This window comes from Lepisma saccharinum, chromosome 1 (genome assembly GCF_977018435.1).
Source record: "Lepisma saccharinum chromosome 1, izLepSacc3.1, whole genome shotgun sequence".
Classification (NCBI taxonomy): Eukaryota; Metazoa; Arthropoda; class Insecta; order Zygentoma; family Lepismatidae; genus Lepisma; species Lepisma saccharinum.
In genome coordinates, this window is record NC_139229.1 from 167185134 (window position 1) to 167208723 (window position 23590).

General features: G+C 37.5%; 1 protein-coding gene across 1 annotated transcript in view; it reads left to right on the top strand.

Annotated features, from left to right (window-relative positions):
• Positions 1 to 22753, top strand: part of spdo (sanpodo) — a 281416-nt gene extending 258663 nt beyond the window's left edge. Inside the window, exons 3-5 of the mRNA XM_083142171.1 lie at positions 4681 to 4864; positions 16936 to 17056; positions 19961 to 22753. Coding sequence (XP_082998297.1) covers positions 4681 to 4864; positions 16936 to 17056; positions 19961 to 20196 — 541 coding nt within the window. The 3' untranslated portion in view covers positions 20197 to 22753. The remainder of the gene's footprint in view (positions 1 to 4680; positions 4865 to 16935; positions 17057 to 19960) is intronic.
• The last annotated feature ends 837 nt before the right edge of the window (positions 22754 to 23590 follow it).

Here is a 23590-nt window from a genome sequence, read left to right on the forward strand (position 1 = left end):
TCAATTCAATGTTTTCACCGGTCAAATACTGAGTTGTTTGGACCGATGTGTGACAACTCGCATTGTCATGGTGAAGAATGATCCTGCGTCGCTGGTTGTTTTTTCTGATTTCCCCCAAAACTTCTGGCAAACAAATGGTTGTGTACCATTCAGAATTGAAGGTTCTACGATTCTCAGGCGACCATTTGCTTCGAAGTGCTTCTTGCACGAGCAACTCTTGTTGGGTTTGGCTCATCTTGGAACACCCACACTGTCGACTGCTGTTTGCTTTCGGGCTCGTATGCATAGATCCAAGATTCGTCACCTGTGTAGATGTTATACACGGCTTTTGAAGCACCACGATTGTATTTTGTGAGTGCACCAATCGACACGAGCCTTTTTTTGAGTTATTGTCAAATTATGCGGGATCCAACGCAAACAAATCTTCTTCACGGCTAAATGTTCATGCAATATCTTATGTATGCCTCAATCTCACGATATGTCACATGACGATCTTGCATTATCAGTTCTCGCACAGCATCAATGTTTTCTGGCACAACAATAGATTTTGGACGGCCTTCTTTAGATTAATCCGTGAGCGAACGACGGCCACGATTGAATTCACTAAACCAGTGATATACAGTGCTTTTAGATGGTGCTTCATCGCCAAAAGTCGAAGTGAGTTGATCGATGCACTATTGTTGAGCTAATCCACGTCGAAAGTCGTAGAAAATCATTGCTCGAAAGTGTTCTCGAGTTAATTCCATTGTTGGCCTCCGATGAAATTTTCAAGTCTCTGTAACAAACAAAAATAGCATCCGTAAGCACAACGTTCTGGGTACATATACCATAGAAATGTCCAACTTTACGATGGATATATTAGATGTTACCTAGCAACATTAGTGTTGCCAGTTCCGGATACATAAATAGCAACCTATGTAGCAGGAGAAGCAGGCAGGCTCGTAGCCACAGCAGGGGCCAGGGGGGGCTCAGCCCCCTCCCCCTCCCGACAGGGTCGCCAGCCGCCTTGACATTAGGTAAAACTATTTTGTATTCTAATTTGTTTGATGTGAAAAGTGAAAATGTAGAGAGAATATATGATTTTGTTCACAACTTCGTTCGTTCATCTTGTTTATGAGCAGAAGTCTAAGCAGCTGCAAGCGTTTTGAAGATTCTCTAGACTTTAGAGAAGTTCTTTCATAGGGAGCCTTCTTTATCTGTACCATCCCTGCCCCTGTTGCAGCCTCTCGTTTCACAGAAATCTGTGACTTCGATGTCATCATCCACATTGCTTCCACATCTGCGTCAAATATCAACAGATCCCAAGTTTTATTGCTTTGGCCGGGGTTGGAATGTACGGTAGGTACTATGATTGAAGTGAATATTGTACATTTTAACATGTATGATAAAAATATCTGTATCATCAAAAAGAGAATGGAGTGTGTGTTAAGGGATGGTGTCAGTAGCAGTCATTAGCACTTAAAGAGATGTTTTAGAAGATATAGAAAAAGAACTGTAGTATTTGTATGAAATTTCTAAATTTTATATTTTTAATTAACTTAATGACACCGGCACACATAATTCTTAATTTAATGCTATTAAACTTTAAAAAAAATGTACTTGGTTTACAAAGCCCCCCCAGATAAGTCGTGAGCCCCCCCCCCCCTGGAGGCCAGTTCTAGCTACGGGCCTGAGGAGAAGTCTTTTATCCCGGCCACGCTATCTCCCTGTCCCCATTTACAGTGCAGAACTGTTATTTTGACGAAATCTGTTTTCCTGCTGACTTCTTCAGGGAGGTGGGTTTCTAAGGTTGCCGCTTGTTGCCCAGACAGACAAAGGCCAACGATAGGCCTAAGTGGCTGTTTGACCGCAACTAGGTAAACGCGTCAACAGCGGGTCACTGCCATAAAGGCGGTTCCCGCGCCGGTTCTTAGCTTGGCCGGACTCTTTTAACACTTCATATACCCAGGGGGAGGACACGCGCTACCCTGTCTGGAGAGTGAGTGGCCAACTGATGCTGATCATTTAGATCAACATGCCGGTGCGAAAAGGAGGGGAAAGTGTCATAAGATTATTGACAGTACCAAATATTTTCATTATACTACAGTTAATTGATTAAAAATAGCCCTTTCCTAACCAGAAGTACACGTGGGTATCACTGAATTGTTACGAGTAAAATCTCTCGACATCAAGTTCTTCGGACAAGAATTCCTCAAAGCCAGTTCTGTCGCCAAAGAGTTTTGCTCACGTGGACACATAGTCACGGAGGAAATCTTATGTGTTGAATTTCTGTTCAGTGATCGTAGCTCCTAAAAATATTGCATTTTTACCGTAAGCATTTCACTAACTTGGAATGCTTCTTTGCATCAGCTGAAAGTTTAAATTGTGGGCTATTCTTCTAAGGAGAGAGGTTTCAGAAAATTTCACGACTATTTTACGATTGGCCTAGAGAACAATTCCCGGTCACTGTATGACAAGGTCCTTGTGTACGGGTTTTGTGAATAATGGACCTTACAAGTGAATATAAGGAAAACTAAAGTGATAATAAATAAAAATATAAGGTATAGGAAATAGGAGAATTTAGGGAGAATGTGGAAGCTAAAATGAGGAGCTATAGCTTTAAGTACTGATGACCATGGAGGAGAAAAAATACAATTGCGCATAAGTGAGGGAAATGAACAACAATCGGTATAAAAGCCAAAGTAAAGAATATAATTACGTAGTCTGTTGATCTGTGAAGAGTGAGTATGGGGGAAATTTATATGTAGGCGATTAGGGTCATGCGTGGTATATTGGAAGACATTGGCAAACAGAAAATCTTGGCGCAATGTGGCTTTAACGACAACACTTGTGGATAACGATCATGAATGGAGGAAGGCAGCCAGAATGTAGGAAAAAGAAGAGACAAAATTTCACATTCTCTTTCCGTGCAAGGAACCGCAAGACAAATGTATATTTCTGACATGAATTAATCCATATAAAAGTGAGAGATAAATAAGGATGGGTCACACAAGAAGGAAAGACAGGGGGCAGAAGAAGCGCAAGCAAGTAACATGGGAACTTTCTTACATTATATCTGGGTAAAGAGGGCGAAATCGTTGATAGGGGAGAACGACAATGAATATAAGAGCTCTATTAAAAAAACTAACAAAAAATTATTAATAAATTGCTGTTAACAGTAAAAGTATAATGGAAGCGAGGAAATCAGTTCTGGACTCGAAATAGAAAAAGAGCAGAAAAGGGAAATGAAAGGGGCGATTAGAAAAGTGCCACTGTTGTAAAGAGTGTAAAGTCACTCGAAATAAAAATGGGACACCTAGATCCTGAAATATTCGCTTCCCTGCAAGGTGTTGTGTGTTGCCTAACTCTACGGCGATGAGTGAATGTTAGTAGCAAATTTTCAATGGCAAGTTCTGCCACCGCTGTAGACTTCGGTGACACACACAAAGCCTTAATGCAAGAAAGCGAGTATTTCACGATGTAGGTGTCCCATTTTTATTGCCGTTGACTGTACATACAGTAACGGGCACTTCTGGTTTGTAACAATACCGTAGATTTTCAGTAGAATTAATACAACTCAGAAATATCCGTGACTGTACGTACAACTGTAAAGGCTCGTAAATTATATTCTAATAGTGTAACATGTATAGCAGTAATGAATATCTGGGCTTTGTAAAATGAATATGTGCTTCTTTTATGGTTTCAACTTTAATTAATTAATGTGATTGAGGTCACTGTATTTTATATTGCTTCTCCCAGCGTTGTGCTCAGAAATTTCATTTCCAATTACTTGAAAATTACAAATATAAAGTGCAAAGATATTATGTATACCATGACACAATTTATCTACCTGGAGGAAAACAATACATTCCCAGAGGTCATCATGAATGTAGAAATGAAAACTTTGTCCCCTCCCTTCTCTTCCCGCTCCGTTTGAAGCTTATGTTTAGCGCCAGCACCCCACCCGTCATACCCTGCGAGGGGCAGCTGGACCGGAATTGCCACCATGGAGGCAACAACGCAACAGGAGGAACCGGCCAGCGAAATCCACCAATCACAATTTTGTTCCGCCGGAACGCGTCGGAAACGAACAAAAGGTGGCGCTGCTGAACTTCCAGAAGGATTGTCGAGTGTGTGCCGTTTCCCCCCTCTCTCGGCTCTTTCTCGGAAGTTCCCAGCGTGTTTTTCCCATACGCCATTGTTCTATCCTTGGCTCGCAGCAACGTTTCATGGAGTTTTTCCCACCCTTCGAAAGCTATGGGTCATGGAGGGGTTCTTCTGTGGCCCCCTTCTGCAGCACGTGCGAGCTGACTCTTTGCTCCTGGTAAGCCCCCTTCCCCTCCTCTGTTCCCTCAAACATCCCTAATCGTAATTTCTGGGAAACCCTCCCTCCTTTTTCTTGCGAACCAGTCCGCTTGCAATGTTTTGAAGGAAATAGATGCAAGGGCAATTGACGCTAGATATGAAGATGTCACCAGTTGGGTGAAGTTAGCAACCAAAAAATAAGAGTGGTTTTATCGTGTGCAAGGGCTATTGGTGTGCATTGGGAGTTTGATGGTGTCGTGGCCTTGTGTTTGAGTGCAATTACAGCATGAAATTGTGTGATTTGGTGTTGAAGTTTGGCCTGTGGTTGAAGACCAGTGTCTAAGCTGGTGCTTAGAAACTCCACACGTCAATTCTCTACTATTGTTTTGTCTGCAGTGTTTCTTGCAAGGAGCAACGATCATTTCAACGAAAAATGGCTACAAGGAAGACGAAGGCATCTTGGATACATCTGCAAATCCCTCCGCAGCCTGCAGTGACGGGAACTCTGACAGTTGCAAACATCATTCTATTGTTTTGTGGTGCCGTTGCATGCATAATGTGCTTTTATGGACTTTCACAAGTAAGTACAACACTAAATTATTATCTTTTTATGTATTTATTATTAGAGATTCACTAGTATGAAAATGTTAACGCCAATGTAATAGAATCCGTATTGCCTGGTATGGTAACATTACCAGTTTGCACTGAAATATTCAGTTCTTTCGTAAACACCTTATTACAAGCGAAATCAAATTATTTCAACCAGACTGGCAACATTATCAAAACAAGTTACATTCTCTCTTTTATTATCTCTCTCTCTCTCTCTCTCTCTCTCTCCAGTCGCAAGTAAAGAGCTGCGATTTGATGGAGAAACTGTAACTGAATGTATGTTTCGAGATTAGAGTTAAACTGTTGTGTACTACAAGTTATGTCGAGTTCTACAATCATACAAAACGACATTGATGCACCCCTTCGTTCTCCCTTCCCAAGAATTAAAAAATTACGACACTAACGGATTTAGCTTGAGATTTAGCACAGAGGTATATTTAGAGCTGTAAATTTTGAAACAATAATCAACGTACAGTCACTGACCACTTACGTTTATTGCAACCAAGTAGTGTCCGCGACTGTATTTAATGACCGCCAGTTTTTATGCAACTAATTGAGTGATTTAACTAGTTGTATCATTGAAAGTGATGACAAATGTTGACAAAAAAGCCATTGGTACCAAAACTTTAGACTAAGATTGCATAGAAATCATGAGAACATGAACACTTATATAAAAACAAGTGAAGTTTATTGACAAAATAATGCCTAGAAAGGCTGTAGACTATATTCGTAATTTTAAACACACACGCAACCGCGTCTAACAATTTTTTTGACACATGGGATTTATATTACGTTTCACCAACAATTGACTCAAGAAACGATTTTTTTTAAATCAGACACAAGGACGTATTTAGGGTGGTCCAGGGAGTCCGGACCCCCCCCCCCCCGAAAGACTAGGTACCATGTACATAAATTAAATAATCAAAATATAATTGTTTAGCATTAAACATTATTTAATATAATTATAGCATTATATAAATTATATATTAACATTATATTATTTCCTCTGAACTCATTGGAAAGCATGAATTTGGCTCGTACGATTTTGAAGGACAGTTTCAAAAATGTATGCACACTACTTACTTATGACATTGATATAATATTAATCAGGAACTTTACTTTTCGTCAATTGGATGTAACTTCTTTTTTGTTATTCATTAAATATACAATTCTTTATCTATTTGACATTAATTTCCTTGCCAGGGCAGTTGGTTTTATACAAATTTTGGCGATCTTAACTACACGTAAGCTACATAATAAGTACGTGCTGTTATGTATCCATTCTTTTACCATCTTTTTACCTATAATAATAATACATTATTAATTAATTTACATATTCAATTAATATTATTTTAATTTAATTAAATACAATAAAAATTATTATTATTATTATTATTATTATTGAGACACTTGGTCGGACCCCCCCCTCAAATGTATTTCTAGATACTTGCCTGGCTAGAGAACCGAACTTTCATTAGAAAGAGAGCAAATTAGAATTGTAAATTAACGAACGGATTCCGTTACTAACTTAAGTTGACAGGAACGAGGAACGATCCAGGGGGAAAAGTTGGTCCTTTCATGCTGAAATAAATTCAAGGACAATAACAAAGCAGAATTGTAGAACTATGGAATATCTAATCTATCAAATTATAATCGTGTCGACCTACTGATCGTTTGTATCCCTGTTGTTAGTAATTGGTTCTCGCTGATGTGGAAGAGAGTAGTATAGGAAGAGCATCAACAATTTACAGATTTGATGAGGGACTGTTTAACCCTTCTCCCAGATAGGGTTCATTGGATTCCACATTAGGATGTTCCCTCTGTAAAAACTTCTAGCTCTCGGTTAATGTTACAACAGCAAATAACACTGGGAACACAATTTTTGGCACATGATATGTATATTGTGTTTCTAATGTAAAATTTTAGGCTGAATTCAAGTATGCACTCAGAATTTTTCTATCACCCACAGTTTTTGTACGATTACATTTTTTAAGTATTGCTTTTTCAGAATTTTTGGTGTTTTCTCTGTGATAAGTAATGTATGTGAAACAATATTTTAAATGATTTCGAACAGAAGGTGGGCACAAACAATTTAACATTTATCAACGCAAAATGACGCACGCAAATTTTATTTCGGGAGGAGGGCTGAATCACATTGAAAAAGAGTGGGAGGGCGAACATCGTATTTGATGCGACTTCAATGGAAATGAAATGTTGTAGCTTGAACCACGAGATTACTCATCAGACTGTTATTTCTGTTTTACAAAGGTAAAAGGAATAAGTAGTAAATGCAAATAAACAGTAAGGTAACCAAATTTGCCATCTGCTGTGAGGCCAGTATCTGTACCACATCCCAGTACACATCTAACTGTAGAAGATGGATGGGAACACGAGGTAGCTACCAAAGTTGAAAATGAGAAGCAAGATCATTGTACTTGCGAAGTCTCTTCCTGTGAACCTCATCTGCTAACACAAGGTGAATTAAAGAACCCTGTTCGGGATTTGAAATTGGGAAAAATTGGCCGAATTGTTGGTAACTACAGTAGGCTGAAAGGCTGGAATGTCCAGAAAGACACCAAAGTGTGTTTCTTTCGTAACCAACAGGAAGGGAGTTTGAAGAGTTTAATTCTAGAGAAAACCATAGTGTATTGTAATAATATTTGCGATGTTATGGATTTATTTGATCATGAATATGAAACAATATAGCGGAGCCTGCACTGATTCCTCGAAAACTAGTTTGAAGGCTGTTCTCTTGCACAATGGGAACACATTTCCTCCTGTGCTGTTACTTTGTACAAGTAAATTGAAGGAAACACATGAAAATATGAAAACAACTGTTAGAAAAAAATCAGTATGATAAGTATTGTTGGATCATATGCTTCAATTTAAAAGTAATTCCGTTGTTAAAGGGTTTGCAGCTGTTTTGCTGTTTCTTGTGCGAATGGGACACCAGGGACAAGAATAATCATTGCAAAAAGAAAGAATGACCAAATCGTGAATCACGTACACCTGGACAGTCAAATTGTTGTACATCCCTCACTAGTTCACTCTAATATGATTCTTCTTCCTCCACTCCATATCAAGTTAGGGAGCGCTTATCAAAAGCTTCGTTAAGGCGATGGACAAAAATGGTGCTGAGCTTCATAATTTGAAGGAAACATTTCCTCGTGTTAGGACGCCAAATTCAAGGAAGGAATTTTTGTGTGCTCCCAAATTAGATCTTCGATAACGAATAAAATATTTGAAGGTCTGTTTAGCGAAATTGAAAGATCAGTGTGGAGTTAATTTAAAAGCGTTGTGTATAAACGTGTTACGAAATCGTAAAGTTCCGAACTACCGTTATATTGTGGGTGAACTGTTATAGTCATACAAAGATATGGGGTGTAATATGTCCCTCAAAATACATTTCTTTTACTCTCACCTGGATTTCTTCTCTGAAAATCTCGGTGTCGTCAAGTGGCGAACACGGGGAGCGTTTCCACCAAGACATCTCTCCCATGGATAGAGGTACCAGGGACAATAGAGGGCAAGAATGCTTACTGATTACTATTGGATGCTGAAGAGGGATATTCCAGGTGCAGAATGCAGATAGAAATCAACAACTCTCACATTTTAGATAAGTTGAGTAGTGTCGTACGATGCACAAACATATTTCACACTTAACCTGGGTATCACAAAGAAACTGTGGGTGATGGAGAAAAACTACTTACACATTTGAATTTAGCGCAACTATTAGGATCAGCTATTTTCCCTCGTGTGCCAGAAAAAAAGTTCAATTATGTTCCCCAGTGATCATCATAATTTAAATATAGCCTTTCTTACATTCTCTTCATGAAAATAATCTAAGTTTTAAAACTGACAGTATGCAATGTGGTATTATTATACACTATTTTAATGTTTTGAATACAGAATAAAATCAAAATTCAGAATTTGCTCTGCCCGTGGTATATTTCATAATTTCTGTTGCATAGATAATACTATGAAAGGAAACAATACTAATATAAGTAATATATATATATATATATATATATATATATATATATATATCAATAATTCAGTTACCATACGAACAAGAGTTTAAAATTTTGTTGGATATTTACTTCTGCATTATATTTCCTTATATAGCACGTTTATAAATAATTATTTAACAGTGTTTTATCTACTAATATTTATCAGTGGCGACGATTAGTGGGGAGCAAGGGGGGCAGTTGCCCGCCCCCACTATTTTGCAACTTTTGCTCCTGGACTATCCTAAATCTTATATATGAAGGGAAAGTAAACTGACCTGGCCCCCCGCAGCTTTGGAACCAAATCGCCGCCACTGTTATTGAGTATAATTAGTGGACAATACGTTTGTACACAGTGAGTCGGTATTCTAAATTCTATTGTTGGTACTGAGAAGTATGATATCAGGCTGTATTCTCGTATCATCAAAGAGAACATTTGTCAAGGGAGAACAAATGCCAAGAGAAGTAAAATAAATTATATTTATTTATTCTGTCTCTTCAAATTACTCAGATGTGTATTTTGGGCTGGGAATTTGGCATTGCATTCAGCTGCAAGTTTTGATAAGTAGTCAGACTCTTGGCACATGTAGCCATAAAAAAATACTATTTTCTTTTCAATATAATAGAAAACTGAAATGTGCCTTGGTATAATGGGTCTTCTAAAAAAATGGTATCTTTTATTGGACAGCAATTTTCGTACCTCTTAGAATTATATTAGAATGCTTGAAAGTTATACCAGTGGCAAGAGCCCTACTGTATCAAGATAGCAGCCTCTTTCCTCAACGTTTCTTTAATTCTAAATCGAAATCCCTTGGATCTTCCATTTAATATATTATTTGCTTATTAATATTATTTCAATCGTATATTACTATTTTATTCACAAAAACCCGTGCGTGAATTGAATAATAATGTTTTTAGGACTACCTAATTGAATAATAATTTATTCAATGAAGGCGACCAATGTGAAATATCATGTCAAATGACGACCCAAAATATATGATGTAAGTAGTAAATTGAAAGTAGCATAAAATCATTCTGATTTTTTGTGTATTGTATACAGTAATAAACATAGGCGTAACTTGGGGACCTTACCTTAGTGGGGGCCGCATAATAGAGCATGGAGCTTAAATTTTGGAGGGGGAGGCAAAATCAAAAAGTATTCAAGACCATAACAATATCATCCAGGACTATTTTGATAAGTAACTGTTACATTTGCAAAATCATAAAAGAATACTAGTTACTTTGCTCCTCATGTTGCAGGAGGAAAACGAAAGGGCCATTAACTTGTAATTTTTTATAAACCCGAAAATTTAGGAGAGGGAGCAGGTGCCTTCACTTGCCCCCTCTAAGTTACTCCTATGGTAACAAACTTCTATTTCCCAATTCATTACCCCAAGATGGGAATCACGTCTTCTCTCTCTCTCTCTCTCTCTCTCTCTCACACACACACACATGCATACTTCTTCTTATCCCTCTGTTATTATCAATACCATACTTCTAACGTTCTTGGCAAGAAATAAAGTCAAATGTAACTTACAGATAGCTTTTTAACAACATTTCAATATTGTCAACTCAACTTTAATTAATGGTTCATAACATGGAAGCCCTAAGATTTATTACACATCAGACTTTCTGTTTATGAAACCATTCCGTCGCGATATTTTGTAATACTTTCATTTGTCGTCTGAGAAAATTCTGCACTGCTAGTGTTGTCATCCAAGATTATCTGCCACCAAAGTGTCACTATTTCATCTTGTCGATAATATAGTCATTCTCAAAATCCATTAAGTGCTACATCTTGTGGCCACAAATCAAAGATTTGCATGGCACCATTTCACAGTACTGTGAATTAAGACCTTTCGATAATTTCTTACCTTGTTTTCTCCCCCAAAATTAGGAATAGTGGAACAAAAAAAAATATTCTATACATTGAGCCCTTAAATAAGTAATTTCCAGAATTTCCTGCACGAGAAAAAAGGACTAAGCAACAAGAACTTTTACATGAATTTCATATTGAGTCATAGGATTTTCGTAGGGAGGAGGTATGCTTTTTCTATTTGGATACATTCGTATATTTTACCATCTTTATTACATTTAACTTTTTTCAGTTGAATATCTGGGCCAAAAGTGAGTGCGCCCCATCAGATTCCTTCCTCAAGCCACACCGTTGCAAATTATACGTAGTAACACAAAGAGTTAGAATTGAAATTTCAATAACGAGGAGTACAACCGTGAATTGAGGACTAAAAGTGGTAAACGTTGTAAGTGCCAAAATCGAAAGTGTTGGGAAATCGCATCGTTCAGCACACCAGCCCGTACGAACGTTCACACTAGTGCCTTTTTGCACGCGCTTTGAACTACTTAGAGGGCTACCAGCCACTTTTCACGTTTACCACATTATGAAGCATGGCACATTTCACAGTTTAACGTGGAAAACGTTGTTTGAATTCTTGTGGCACTTACAGCGTTTACCAATTTTAATCTTCAATTATTATCGTTGTTATTATTATTATTGAAGGCATCCTCAGACAGCAAATATATAGTACAATTTCATGGACGTCCGTAGGACTTTTCGGGGGGGGGGGGGGTGAGGTACATTTTCCCCGGCAATAGTATTGTCCTCTCAAAAACATTGCTTCAGTTTGAAGTTATCATGTTCCTGCCATGCCCCTGCAATAATTAACATACGTATATTACTGTGACTGAAATTATATGTGTGAAATACGTACTTTTTGGTTGACTTTCATTTTCTAGGGAGGGGCCGTGTCTCCCCTTCCGGCCGCATATGTATAATTCGCACGTTGACAATAATATGGTATTGCGTGAATACAACATGTAGTTTTCAAGTAGTCGAATAGTGTCATGCTCATGTTACTTACAAAACACCCTATATAGTCTGGTGTTTCGTGCGTGTCGTGCAAAAGAACTGCGTACATCGCGAGCCTTGGCCAGGAGCAACAGAGAGGTTAGCTAATGTGGAAGCTTCCAGATGTCCATGCACCTTTGGTTCCCCCATTTTACTTCCCCTTCTTCCTCTTAGGCACGTGCCAGCTGCCATCACATGTTCCCTCCATTCTCCCAGAGGCTGCTGCACAGCCAAAGCGTCGGGGGAGGTGGGGGGTAGATGGTGTTTTCATTGAGGTTCCGCCATTTCTTGTTAAATACCTTTCGCCAACGTAGTATCGAGTAACTCGGAACATCTGGCAATGCTTTTTTACCCTGTAGGGAGGATAAAAACCAGTATATGATCAAAGGGTTGAGTTGGAGTCCTGGGTTCGATTTTCAAGATAAGCTATCAGCTGCAACCTCTACTTTTTCATACCTTCTTAACCAGTGGCGGAGATTAAGGGTATAGTCCCCCCTCCCCACACACACTTGTTGTCACTTTTTGCCCCCGCACTATGTCTACCAAGAGAAAAATAACTGTCCGTGCCCCCCAGTTTTGGCACCAAATCACACTGCTACTGCTCATTACAGGCTACTGCCCTACAACGTTAATTTGTTCAGTGCCTCCAATAGTCTATTCCAGAAGAAGGCAAGGAAGCACGTCCTCTCTTGAAAATGAATGCCAATTTTACACATGTAGCCCTAATTTTATTTCAGTCACATTGCGTGATCGCCAAATTTTGTATAAAAAACAAGGTAAATTAATGTCAAATAGATAAAGAATTGAATATTTATCGAATAATAAAAAAAAAGTACTACGTTAGATCCAGTTGACGAAAAGTAAAGTTCCTCATTAATATTTTACGTATTTATCATAAGTAGGAGTGTGCGTAAATCTTCTTTGGCACTATCCTTCAAAGCAGTGTGATCCAAATAATAATAAATAAATATAATAATAATCCTTGCCTTCCAAGTTCATAGTAAATAAATAACAATCGATTATAGTACAATCGAGTACAGTATTATGCTGAAAAGTACATTTTCATTATTTTATTTTAGTATTTGGTAAGTCTTTCGGGAGGTCCATTCCTCCTGGGCACCCCCTAAATACGTCTTTGCGAGAGGTAATATTTTCTGAGGACAGTCCCATTTCATATACCTCATAATGCCATACAAAAAATCCATATTTGGGCTCAAAAAGCATGTATTTATAGATTCTTCTTGGCTGGGGACAGTAGTAAAGGATAAGTGACGCTGTCTCGCCTTATAAATCATTCTCAACTTAAAATTATATTTAAATGAACGTAATTTAATAATGAGTAAGTTTAACGTTAAAAAGTGGGTAATATATAAATGAAGAAAATTACATGGACTTACATTAATTCCTGATGATTAAGAATAATTTGTCATTCCTAGTCTAGAAAATGACATCAATTTCACATTAGAAATACCCATTACAAAATATTCATGGCATGTGTCAATTGTTGCTTTCTTTCTTCACACTCTTATGCTTCTTTCGATGATGTCTCCTCTTTTGGCTCTTCTAACTTTCTTTGCTCTGGTCTTGCTTACCATAACCGACTTCTTGTCCACCCTTTTGCACCTTCACCCACATAAAACCATAACTTCAAATTAAACTTTTATATTTATTTTGGATCAGCACTGATTCGGGGATGGAATGCCATGAATGTTCTTGAAATTTCCACACACAAAGACCTTTATAATGCCTTGAAACCAATCTATTACAAGCAGATGAAATTATATGCAAAAATTGCTCTAAATAATAAATCAAATTTTCGAACTCGTCCCGAGAATCGAAGCTGGAACCACTCACAACAAAGCTATAAGCCTCTTAAGAACAACTGAAATCATACTTTTTTGTGAGCTTTTATTTCAGATATGGAGCTTGTTACAGAAATAATTGCATCGTTCATAAATACAGTATTTTATATATATATACATTGGCTACAAAATTCCTTAACTAAAAGTAATCTCAAAGTTTACACATTTCATGTATAACAAGTAGTGCAGCATGTAAATGGGTTTATTGTGCATAATTTTCTTGCTAAGCATAAAAATTTACAACTGAACAGAGTAAGGTCACGTGGGTATTTCACAATAATTATATGCACGATTCTCTCAATGTTCATTGCATGGACTAAATTCTTATCCAATAAAATGGTTTTCATGTTGAAAGCATGTGAATGTTCCCCAAGGGAAAGAAAGAAATGCATTTACATGAAAAGTTGCACCGGATCCCTTGATATCAACGGCGTACATTCTCATAATTTAAATAGCAAATCTCAATTGCCGTGTATTTGTCCTTTGATAGGCGTGGTTCAGTTATGCTCTAAGGTACAGTCCCGCGATTTAATTCAAGGTTCTTCTCAAAGGCAACCCGTTCGTTTCGGAAGACAACACCGTCCGCCATGAGGCGCTAGTGTCTTAAACAGAACGTTGAAGCTTGAGCTACACCACGTCATGCGCAAGAACGATAATGTTGGTTTGGAGAAAAATTCTGTACACAATAGAAAGTAGATGTTTCATCTGAACCTGTTATTAATGTCACTCTTCTCTCCACTACTTTCACCTCATCCATAGATTATGGTTGTTCTTCGTGGTGTCGTCTCTTTTCGTTTTCTGCATCACGCATAGGAAGAACTTTCGATTTCTCAATGGCATCTAACAGAATTCCTTCTTTTCTTCCGGTTTCACTTTCATGGTGAATAACAACTGAAGTTTTTAAATACACGATTTGTGTTATTCGAGTGAACTGAACTGAAATTACTCACAGATAGTTATTAGAGCTTTGCCAGTAATCAGTCTCTGTCAGGAGGGGGGATTAGGGGGGAGAGCGAAGGGGGCAGTTGCCCCCCACTTTTTGCCACTTTTGCCCTCGTACTATGCTCAACCTTATGTACGAGGGAAAGTGAACTGTCTTTGCCACCCCACCCCCGTTTTGGTACCTTACCCCCTAGTTTTCGAATCCAATCGCCGCCACTGGCTGTTCGTGCAAGAACACAATGCTTGAAAATATAAAATATGCCACGAAGGACAACCTGAGAAAAAATAAACAGTGCTGTCTAATGAAAACATCTTCTGAAATAGACACAACAAAAAAATAAGTTTCTACAACACACCAGAAGTTAACTACCTTACGCTTCCAGAAAGTTAGATAGAGGGTGGTACTACAAAATCGAGATGGGGTGTGTGGTGCTGAGCTACACAGAAATTTAATGTCCAGTCCACTGTTACCTTAATAACATGAACTAGGAGTGAAAATGTACTTTCCAAGTCTTTACAGAATTTTGAGCAACATATAGACGCGATCCCGTGCGTTCCCATAGTAGCAACTTGACATAAAATGTTCACAATTGTTTCCCCCCTTAAATATGTGAACCACAAAATAAGATTTTCCAGAAGGTCAGGTAACGGGTAGTATTACAAAATACTAAAAAAAAAAAAAAAAAGAAATCGGTAGGTCGGCGTGATTTTGGTATTCAAATTTTAACACCCGAACATTTGAATGTAATGTTCAAATTTAATTTTTTAACACGGAATCAGATTCCCTAACGTTTTCTCTTTAAAATGAGCCCTCTTGCACCCCTCTTTCTGCCACACTTTCTGAGCTCGTTTGTTTGTTTGGCGTTTTAAGTCCACTTTACGCACAGCAAGGCTAATGTGGACTGGACCTACAGTTTAAAGTGAGATCCGAACCACTATGTACCTCTACCGGGTATCGAACCCGGGACCCCTTGATTACAAGGAGAAGACGCTACCACTGCGCCGTTGGGGAGGCCCTAAGACGTTTCATTACAGTCTGAGCCACTGGTGTAGACATAAATTCAGTCTGCAGAACGTACGAATAAAATGTGCTTTATAACTTTCAAAATTATCTCGACGTGGAGTACAATGGGTAAGCTTTGATTGAAGCTCCTTATCATTCTATCTTTTCCTTGTTTTACCCTGTTCCTTTCTCATGAAAGAAGTTTCAACTCATTCACAGACTGGTGCCATCTTTTTTGTGCTACTTTCTTCTTTTCCCTTGTTTTACCACAAGCCCTTTCCACGTTCCAGTTCCACGGTGTCATCGTTACAAGAACGGGACATGAAACGAAAACAAAGACATAAAGCATTTTCAAATTTCGTTTGAAATCTCAAACAATATTCCAAATCTAACACGTAATTTTTTTTTTAATATTGTTCTTTATAATACAGAATGACATGCATTTAATTCCGGATAAGTGGATCTCAAGATTTATCAGAATAAATAATTCGGGTAATATATCCAGAAGACGAGACTTGAGTGAATGTAACTACTATTGTTACTAATCTAGATCCAGTTGCTTTAAAAAGAAGCTTTATGAGCCGAAAAATATTTTAGAGATTTTTATTAATTTGAGCACTTTTGCGTCAAGGAAGAAGAGATGGTAAAGTGAGAGACTCGGTTGGTTTTAATGGTTTGTTTAACTGGATAGCATAACTATTTGTCTGGAAAGGGGAGGGGGGTATATACTCTTCTCAGAGTCGCCAGGTATTGCGTTGGCTTCTTCAGTGGTGGCGGTTTCTCGACGAAGAGAGTCTTACTCTGAAAGTATTTAAGGAAACTTTTACGTTGTCGTTAATTTTAATTAATTTTCAAAAGAAGATTCGATTTTCACTACAGGGGTTGCGTTCGCAAACATGTACTTATAGAAAGGAATCTTGAATTATTTTATGCAAGGAGAATTTTTCAGAAACAGGCATCAACAGAGATGGGAGTGCTGTCATTGGTAATAAAAATGGGAGAAGGTTCTGAAATACTGGCTTCCCCGAATTGCGTTATGCGTGTTGCCTAACTCCACGGCGATGAGACAACTTCAGTAGCAATCTTTGAGTAAGAAGTTACGCTATCGCCCAAGAGTTAGGCAACACACTTAAGGCATTGCAGGGATATTTTGGAATCTTGATGTCCTATTGTTATTGCAGTGATCGTAATCTCCCACTTTCCATAACTTACTGGTTGTCCTTTAGCCTTACTAGTCATGGACAAGTCGATCAGCCCCCTCCATCCCCATATTAGTTTTTTTTTTATTTCTTAGTATTTTTAAAAGTAATTTATTTCTTTCCCTATTATGTTTCTTATGTAATTGATTCTGTCTTTTTTCAGGTCGGGAGCAGGTATTATCTCATCTTCAGTCTAATGGCTGGGATAATTTTTCTTCTCATTGGCTCTCTTGGGTTCAGATCTCAGTACTGGCAGCAAGTTCCAAATAGAAATTATGTATCAGGTAAGATCTTTAAGAATTTTTATTCATTATTTCGAAATGTCCAAAAATTTCGAACATCAACATGCTAGTTCTATAATAAAGACTAAAATATTTTGGGATGAACATCTGGAAAGAGAGTAATACAAAATATATAGATTGCCTCACATTCTTTTGTTCAACTTTGCTGAAAATCTTTCGCATTACTGAAACAATGGTATGTGCAAATTAAAGGGGCAGAAACGATCGTCTTTTCTGGAACCTAAAAGTTACATAAAAAAACTTCAAAAAAATGCCAAATCATGTTCAGAGTGTTATGATTACCCCCACTATCCCTCGAGTCTCTCGACGACAGATACAAAAAAAAGTATTATTCCGTGATCGGAGTATGACACCTTTTTCCAGCCACTGCCTTTACATGTTCTCCGTAAATCAGTGAGAGAGTATTCAAGGCGCTAGCAGGGCTATTGCAAGAAGCAAAAATGGAATAAGTTGAACGCTGAGATTTCAGCGGCAAAATACTTGGGTAGTTTCATATTACTGCCTAGAATATTATTAACCAAGTATGTATGTGTGTTATTTTTACACCTTATTGTTGTGATTTGTTTTTTCTACTTCGCTTTTCTGCCACTTTTGGCTAATCGCGAAGATGAGGATTAGTGTTGATGTGATTAAATTGAGTAAGGGACACTCACAAGAAGAACTAGAGCAAACCTAGGAAACCCTGGGGGGTAAAGGCGGTCAGGGACGTGATGCTGATCACATCACCCCCACTCACGACCGGATCAAGAAAGTGTGGGGCGTTACCCTCACACCCCCTATACGCCTTCATGGCGTGGTGCAAAGCACAGGTTAACACTTTACCACTTTTACACTCACAAAGAACACCCATGTCCTGGTCGGGATTCGAACCCGGGACTTATACAATCAGAAACTATTATATTTCCAGCATTCTTAAAATGATAGGAGCTAAGTGGTAACCCATCGCCCCCAAATGAAAATATTTATGCATCTGATGGTAACATTCAGATTATTTTTTAACATTCCGAGTGTTATCAACTATCAATGTCCAGTAGTGATTAACAACATCAAATCGAAAGTTTTCAGAGCCTTACTGCAGCCTTACGTCATAGGGAAACGTTTCCAAAAAGGAAATTCTATGTTGTTCGAGGAGGTACTACTTAGGGCCACATTATCATGCAACACCTGCCTATTGCGTGAAAGACAGAAATAGACTGTGGTTTCGTTATTGTTCCAGTGGACGACTTTGCGGCGTTTAGCCTCCATTCTGGGCACGAGCTGCAGGCAGGACGTAACCTTGGGTTGTGGCGAGACAGAGCTCACGAGGGTGGTTATCTGTTCTGTAGAGCGAGGTGAAGCCTTCGAGATGTTAAACACTGCATACACGGTGACAGCGAAGAACGTGGAACGGAAACCAATAGTTTACTACAAATTACAAGGCTTTGTGAAGATGGAAAATTACAGACTATCTACAAACAAGTGCTCTAGTTCTTCTTCCTTTTCATGATTTTGCAAACCAATTACGTGCCCGAAGGATGTTGCTGGGAATTATTAATTCGCGCGATGGGCATGAGTGTTCTTATGCCCCCTTCATCATATCATCACTCATCCTAATCTTCGTGATTAGCCAAGAATGGCAGAAGAGCGAAGTAAAATAAACCAAATCAATCAATCGTGTGATGTAAAGATAAAATAAAATAGGAAAGACAAATAAGAATAAAAAAAAAATTCCGTATTTGAGTAGCCACTGAAACCTCAATAGGTCTCGGTGTAACTTTTATGAATACTGTCAAATATTGAAATCTCATTTAGCAATATTCCCTCGTAGTCGAATGCCTAGCGCTCTTGTCTTTTGTGTGAGCATTCCCAGGTTTGATCTCCAGTGCGAGATCCGAAACTTTGATATTTACACAGAACCGTGAGGACTATTGGGCTAACTAGTAAGAGCAGTGAAAACTGGTCCAAAAACTAGGAAACAGTGGCAATGAATTCGATACGCTAACCACCCGTCATCCTACAAGAAGCGGTCTGGCACGCCTTAGCCCCCAATGGGCTGTTGCAGTACGTGGTTTAGTCTAATTACAGATGTAATGTTATTTCTTTCCTTTCTGAATTTTCCTGCTAAGTTAACTGGGATGAAGTGATGTATAAAAATATATCGATGGCATCCCCGCGTATCGAGACTATGCCTTCAGTAGTATCGTCAGCTATCGTACGGATGGACGAATTTTTCATCTGTTATCATTTCTCTATCTGTTTCAACCTTTCTATCGTCTCGTTCTCCCTTTTTCTTTCCACGTGCCTATATTTATTTTCACTTCTTTCTCTATATTTCTTACCATCTCTTTTTCTTCATTTCACTGTTTATTTCTTTCCTTCTCTTCTTTCGACCTTTCTGTCCAATTTCTTCTCTCTCCCTGTTTTCCTTTGTTTTTCCCTTCTACTTTCTCCATTTACATATCATTTTCTCTATTAATTTTGTTTATCTCTTTATGTCCGTGAGTGTAATTCTTGTTCGACGCTACTGCATACCTTTCTCGTTTCATATTCTGTATTTACCAAAGCATACATTTCGTAGGTTCATTTTCTGCCATTCTCCTCTGTCATTCTTCCATCCTCATCTAGAATGATAGAAACACTTTCACTGTAATTTTAATGTTGCTTTTTAGGTTAGTAATCTCTACTGTACATGAATGACGGATAGAAGAAGAAAATGAACAAGCAAATCCAGTGGACTAGCCATACTTGAGGCGGCAGCTATTGTATGTCGAATTCCAAGCACGGTGGTTCGTTGTTCCTAAATGCATGGTACTGATTATTCGAAATTATTTTGTAAGTTAGTTTGCTAAAACACACATTTTTTCGAGTGATACTTTTTCTAACATTTGTTCGTTCTATATTTTACAGGTCACATAATACTCAGCTTTTTCAGCATTCTGGCCTGCGTTGGACTGATCATCCTTGCTTCTGTTCCCTCCGGACATTACACTGGCCCTATAGTGGACTTGGTAGGAGGAGCCGAGTGTGGAATCGCAATATTGTCCCTGCTTCTGGCGCTGATTGGTGTCTTGTCATCATACTGCTGCAAGTACCCACCTCCAGACAATCGGGTGACCCACTGCGCCGAAGGAATAACCTTGTAGCTGAAAGTGTTGTTGTTGGCAAGTTGAAAGTTACGATGTTTTTCCTGAACTTGTTCCTCACAAAATCTCGTGACTCTTCAAAGAAAAACGCTTGACGAGTGAAATTTTTCCCTGGAGAAGTGAGTTGTACATTATGTAAATTGAGTTTTATTGTGGATCGCGGGCAGGTTTTCATGTACAGTTCACACGGAAGCGCTGTTTATTCTGCACTTTCACACGTGACGGAAAAGGTTGTTGTTTTTGCGTTTGCTGTTCTGAACCTTAAGAATGCTAACTTGCTATGCTGGAGATAACTAAACCAAACCATGTTGTATACAGACAACGGACTTGCAGCTTCAATGCAGCAATCATGATAATAGTGCTACAGCTTTGTGTACACATATTGTTGAGAGTTACAGTCACAGACACTTCTGAGTTGTAACAGCCCCATTGACTTTCAATGGGACCATTACAACCAAGAATTGCCCATGACTGCACAACTTATCCATTAATAGCTACTGAAAGATGCATGTCCTTTATGTACTGTCATATACACTTCTGGGTTGTAACAATCCCATTAACTTTCAATGAAATCGTTACAACCCAGAAGTGTCCGTGAATGTACATACTGTTACACAGTTGCATAAATATTGTTTTTAAGGAACTATTGTATGGCTTAATTGTAATCCAATTAATAATAACTTAAATATTTTAAAATTCCCTGCCATCATACTGATGAATATCAAACCAATCTAGTGTGAAGAGAAGTGTTTGATTATAATAGTTGGCACTGCATTGTGAACTTTGGAAAGTGCAGTGTTGTTTGTGCAGAATATTTCGGTAATAAGTCGAAAGTAAAACATTTGGGTAGAGAAAGAGGAATGATTGTGTCAGCATAATATTTACATTTTTCTTAAGATGCTTGCTTAAGTTTGTATTGAAAAATAGGAAATTTTAATCAAAAAGCTTAAGCGAAAAACGATCTACTCTTATATGTTGGTGAGATTTTATTGAAGTATGAAAGGGCATTTCTACTTCCGTAACAAGTGAGTGATATTGGGGACAGAATTAATCCTTCCACGCCAGAATAAACATTCAAAATTATGCTAATAAATTGAAGAAGCAAATGAGCTTGTAGAATATTTGTCGCTTTTCTCTATCTCGATCAGTAATCTCTATATATACACACTATCGAGTACGAAATATAAAACCCAACATTTTTTCTGTTTAAAATATTGTTTAAGGCATTAATAATGTAAATTAGATAGCAAGTTAATGGAGTATATTCATGAAGAAATAGAAGTATGTAAATCAACATGAATTTGAAGATAATATCTCATAAGATTATGTTTGTTAAGAGAATGTAATCAAAGTTATGGTCTGTGCATAATAAGTTTTATATATGTAAATAATTGGTTGTTATATACTGATCACTCTTGTAAATAAATAATAAATTCCAGTGGTGAATGAAGTTACCTCAAGCAGCATATTGGAAACAAACAATTTGTATGTTAGAAGAATCAATTAAGATATGATGTTTGCATGAATATTTGCACTATATAATATGTGTGAAAGAAGGTTAGCAATTTGTAGTGTTACAATTTTGTATAATAACAGTTTAATAGTTACTCTATTTCCTTGCTTCGGTATTTCTAGTCTGTTACTTGCTCGAAGAGCGTTTTTTAAAAAAAAGTAATATGTAAGAAATTATATACCAAAATCGCTGGTCTGTAAATAAATTTGTGAAAGGCAAAAAGGTGTAAAAATAGTCAATTTCATGATAGTACAAATAATATGTAAGCCTCAGCTTTCAAGCAATGTCTCTTTTTGGAGTTGAGAAAATATAGAGAAATAATACAAGTTGCAAAAGAAACAAAGATCGTGGTATTTACATGTGATATATTCCTTCCAATTTTCTTTGAGCGTTTTGGGTCCTCACAGGAATGTGTACCTTTACGAAAAATCAACATAAAAATTCACTTTAGAAGAATCTTGAAAAAAAAATAGATAGGAAGTAGACAATTGACAATGCACAAGTTAGACTGTATACCAGTAATTTTCAGGATTGAACTCATAATTCAGTATATTTTTAGAAACCATGATTCTCCTGTAAATTTTACATTCCGCCATGAAAATTTTGTATTTTAGTTTTGTGCTTACTTTTTACTTTCCTATAACTTTCAGACGAGATTTAGAACATCCCGACAATAAGCCATTTTATTTACAATTGGCGTACACGTCATCCAAAATATCGTTACATCACAGAATTTATAAGTGATGCTCCATATATTTGGATCAATGTTGTCTAGTTTTTTATCTCTTTATTTTGACTTTTTCAACCAATCATAGTGAGATAAATTCACAAAAAAACTGTTTAGTAAAGTTTAAATGTCTCTTATATTGAAAGCTAGAGATTTAAGCACTCTCCAATAGACATGCTTTTCAGTCTTGTCTTGATTTTTGTTTTAAAAAAATTGTTGTCTTGTTTTATTGGGCCAAGAAACTTTCTTGTTATAGCTTATAGTTTTCCTGTACTGGATTTTTTATGTATACAAACTTTGCACTTTTTTTGTATTGTGGTTGCAAAAAATAAACGTTTACAAATAATTTGATAAATATATTTACAATTACGTGTTTCAGTATCTTACCTTTCAACTGTTCCCAAAGAGTACAAAAATTAATACAAAATTATACCTTGTTTACATTATGTACAAGATGAAATTTCCTTGAAAAGAGGCTGTAAAATGAGCAGTTATTCCAATGAGCTTGATAAGTGAAACTACATGTGTGTCTGAGAAGTCAAATTTTACTTCGTCCTGTTTGGACCGATTTTACAAGTTGTCATACAGAAGCATCAGTACCGAGCATTTACGTATTTATTTCGTATTTTGAACCTTGCAGTTATGGTACTCTTATCCTCCACTTGACCATTTAAAGCCTACATTTTATTTATTGTTGTTGTTTACATTATCAAAGACTATGCATTACAAATATATATACTACTTGTATATACGCATAGACTATACAAATATGTATATTAAAGATAAAGCGAAAACATTCAAATACCAATAAGCTTGTTGAGTTGGTGTTTTTTAAGTCCACCTTATGCACGGTATGGCTAATCGGGACTGGACCTACAGTTTAAAGTGGGATCCGAACCACTTGTGCCTCCACCGGGTATCGAACCCGGGACCCCTTGATTACAAGGCAACAACGCTACCACTGCGCCATGGGGGAGGCCCTCAAATACCAATAAGCAAAAATTACACATACGCAAATACGTTTACACATTCACACATTCTCAAACAGCACATAAAGACTATCAAGGAATGTTGTAAAGCCTTTGCATAATGCACAGTGACCTGGCATACACCATCCCTTTCAAATTACATGCTCATTTTTTCAGTAGTGATAA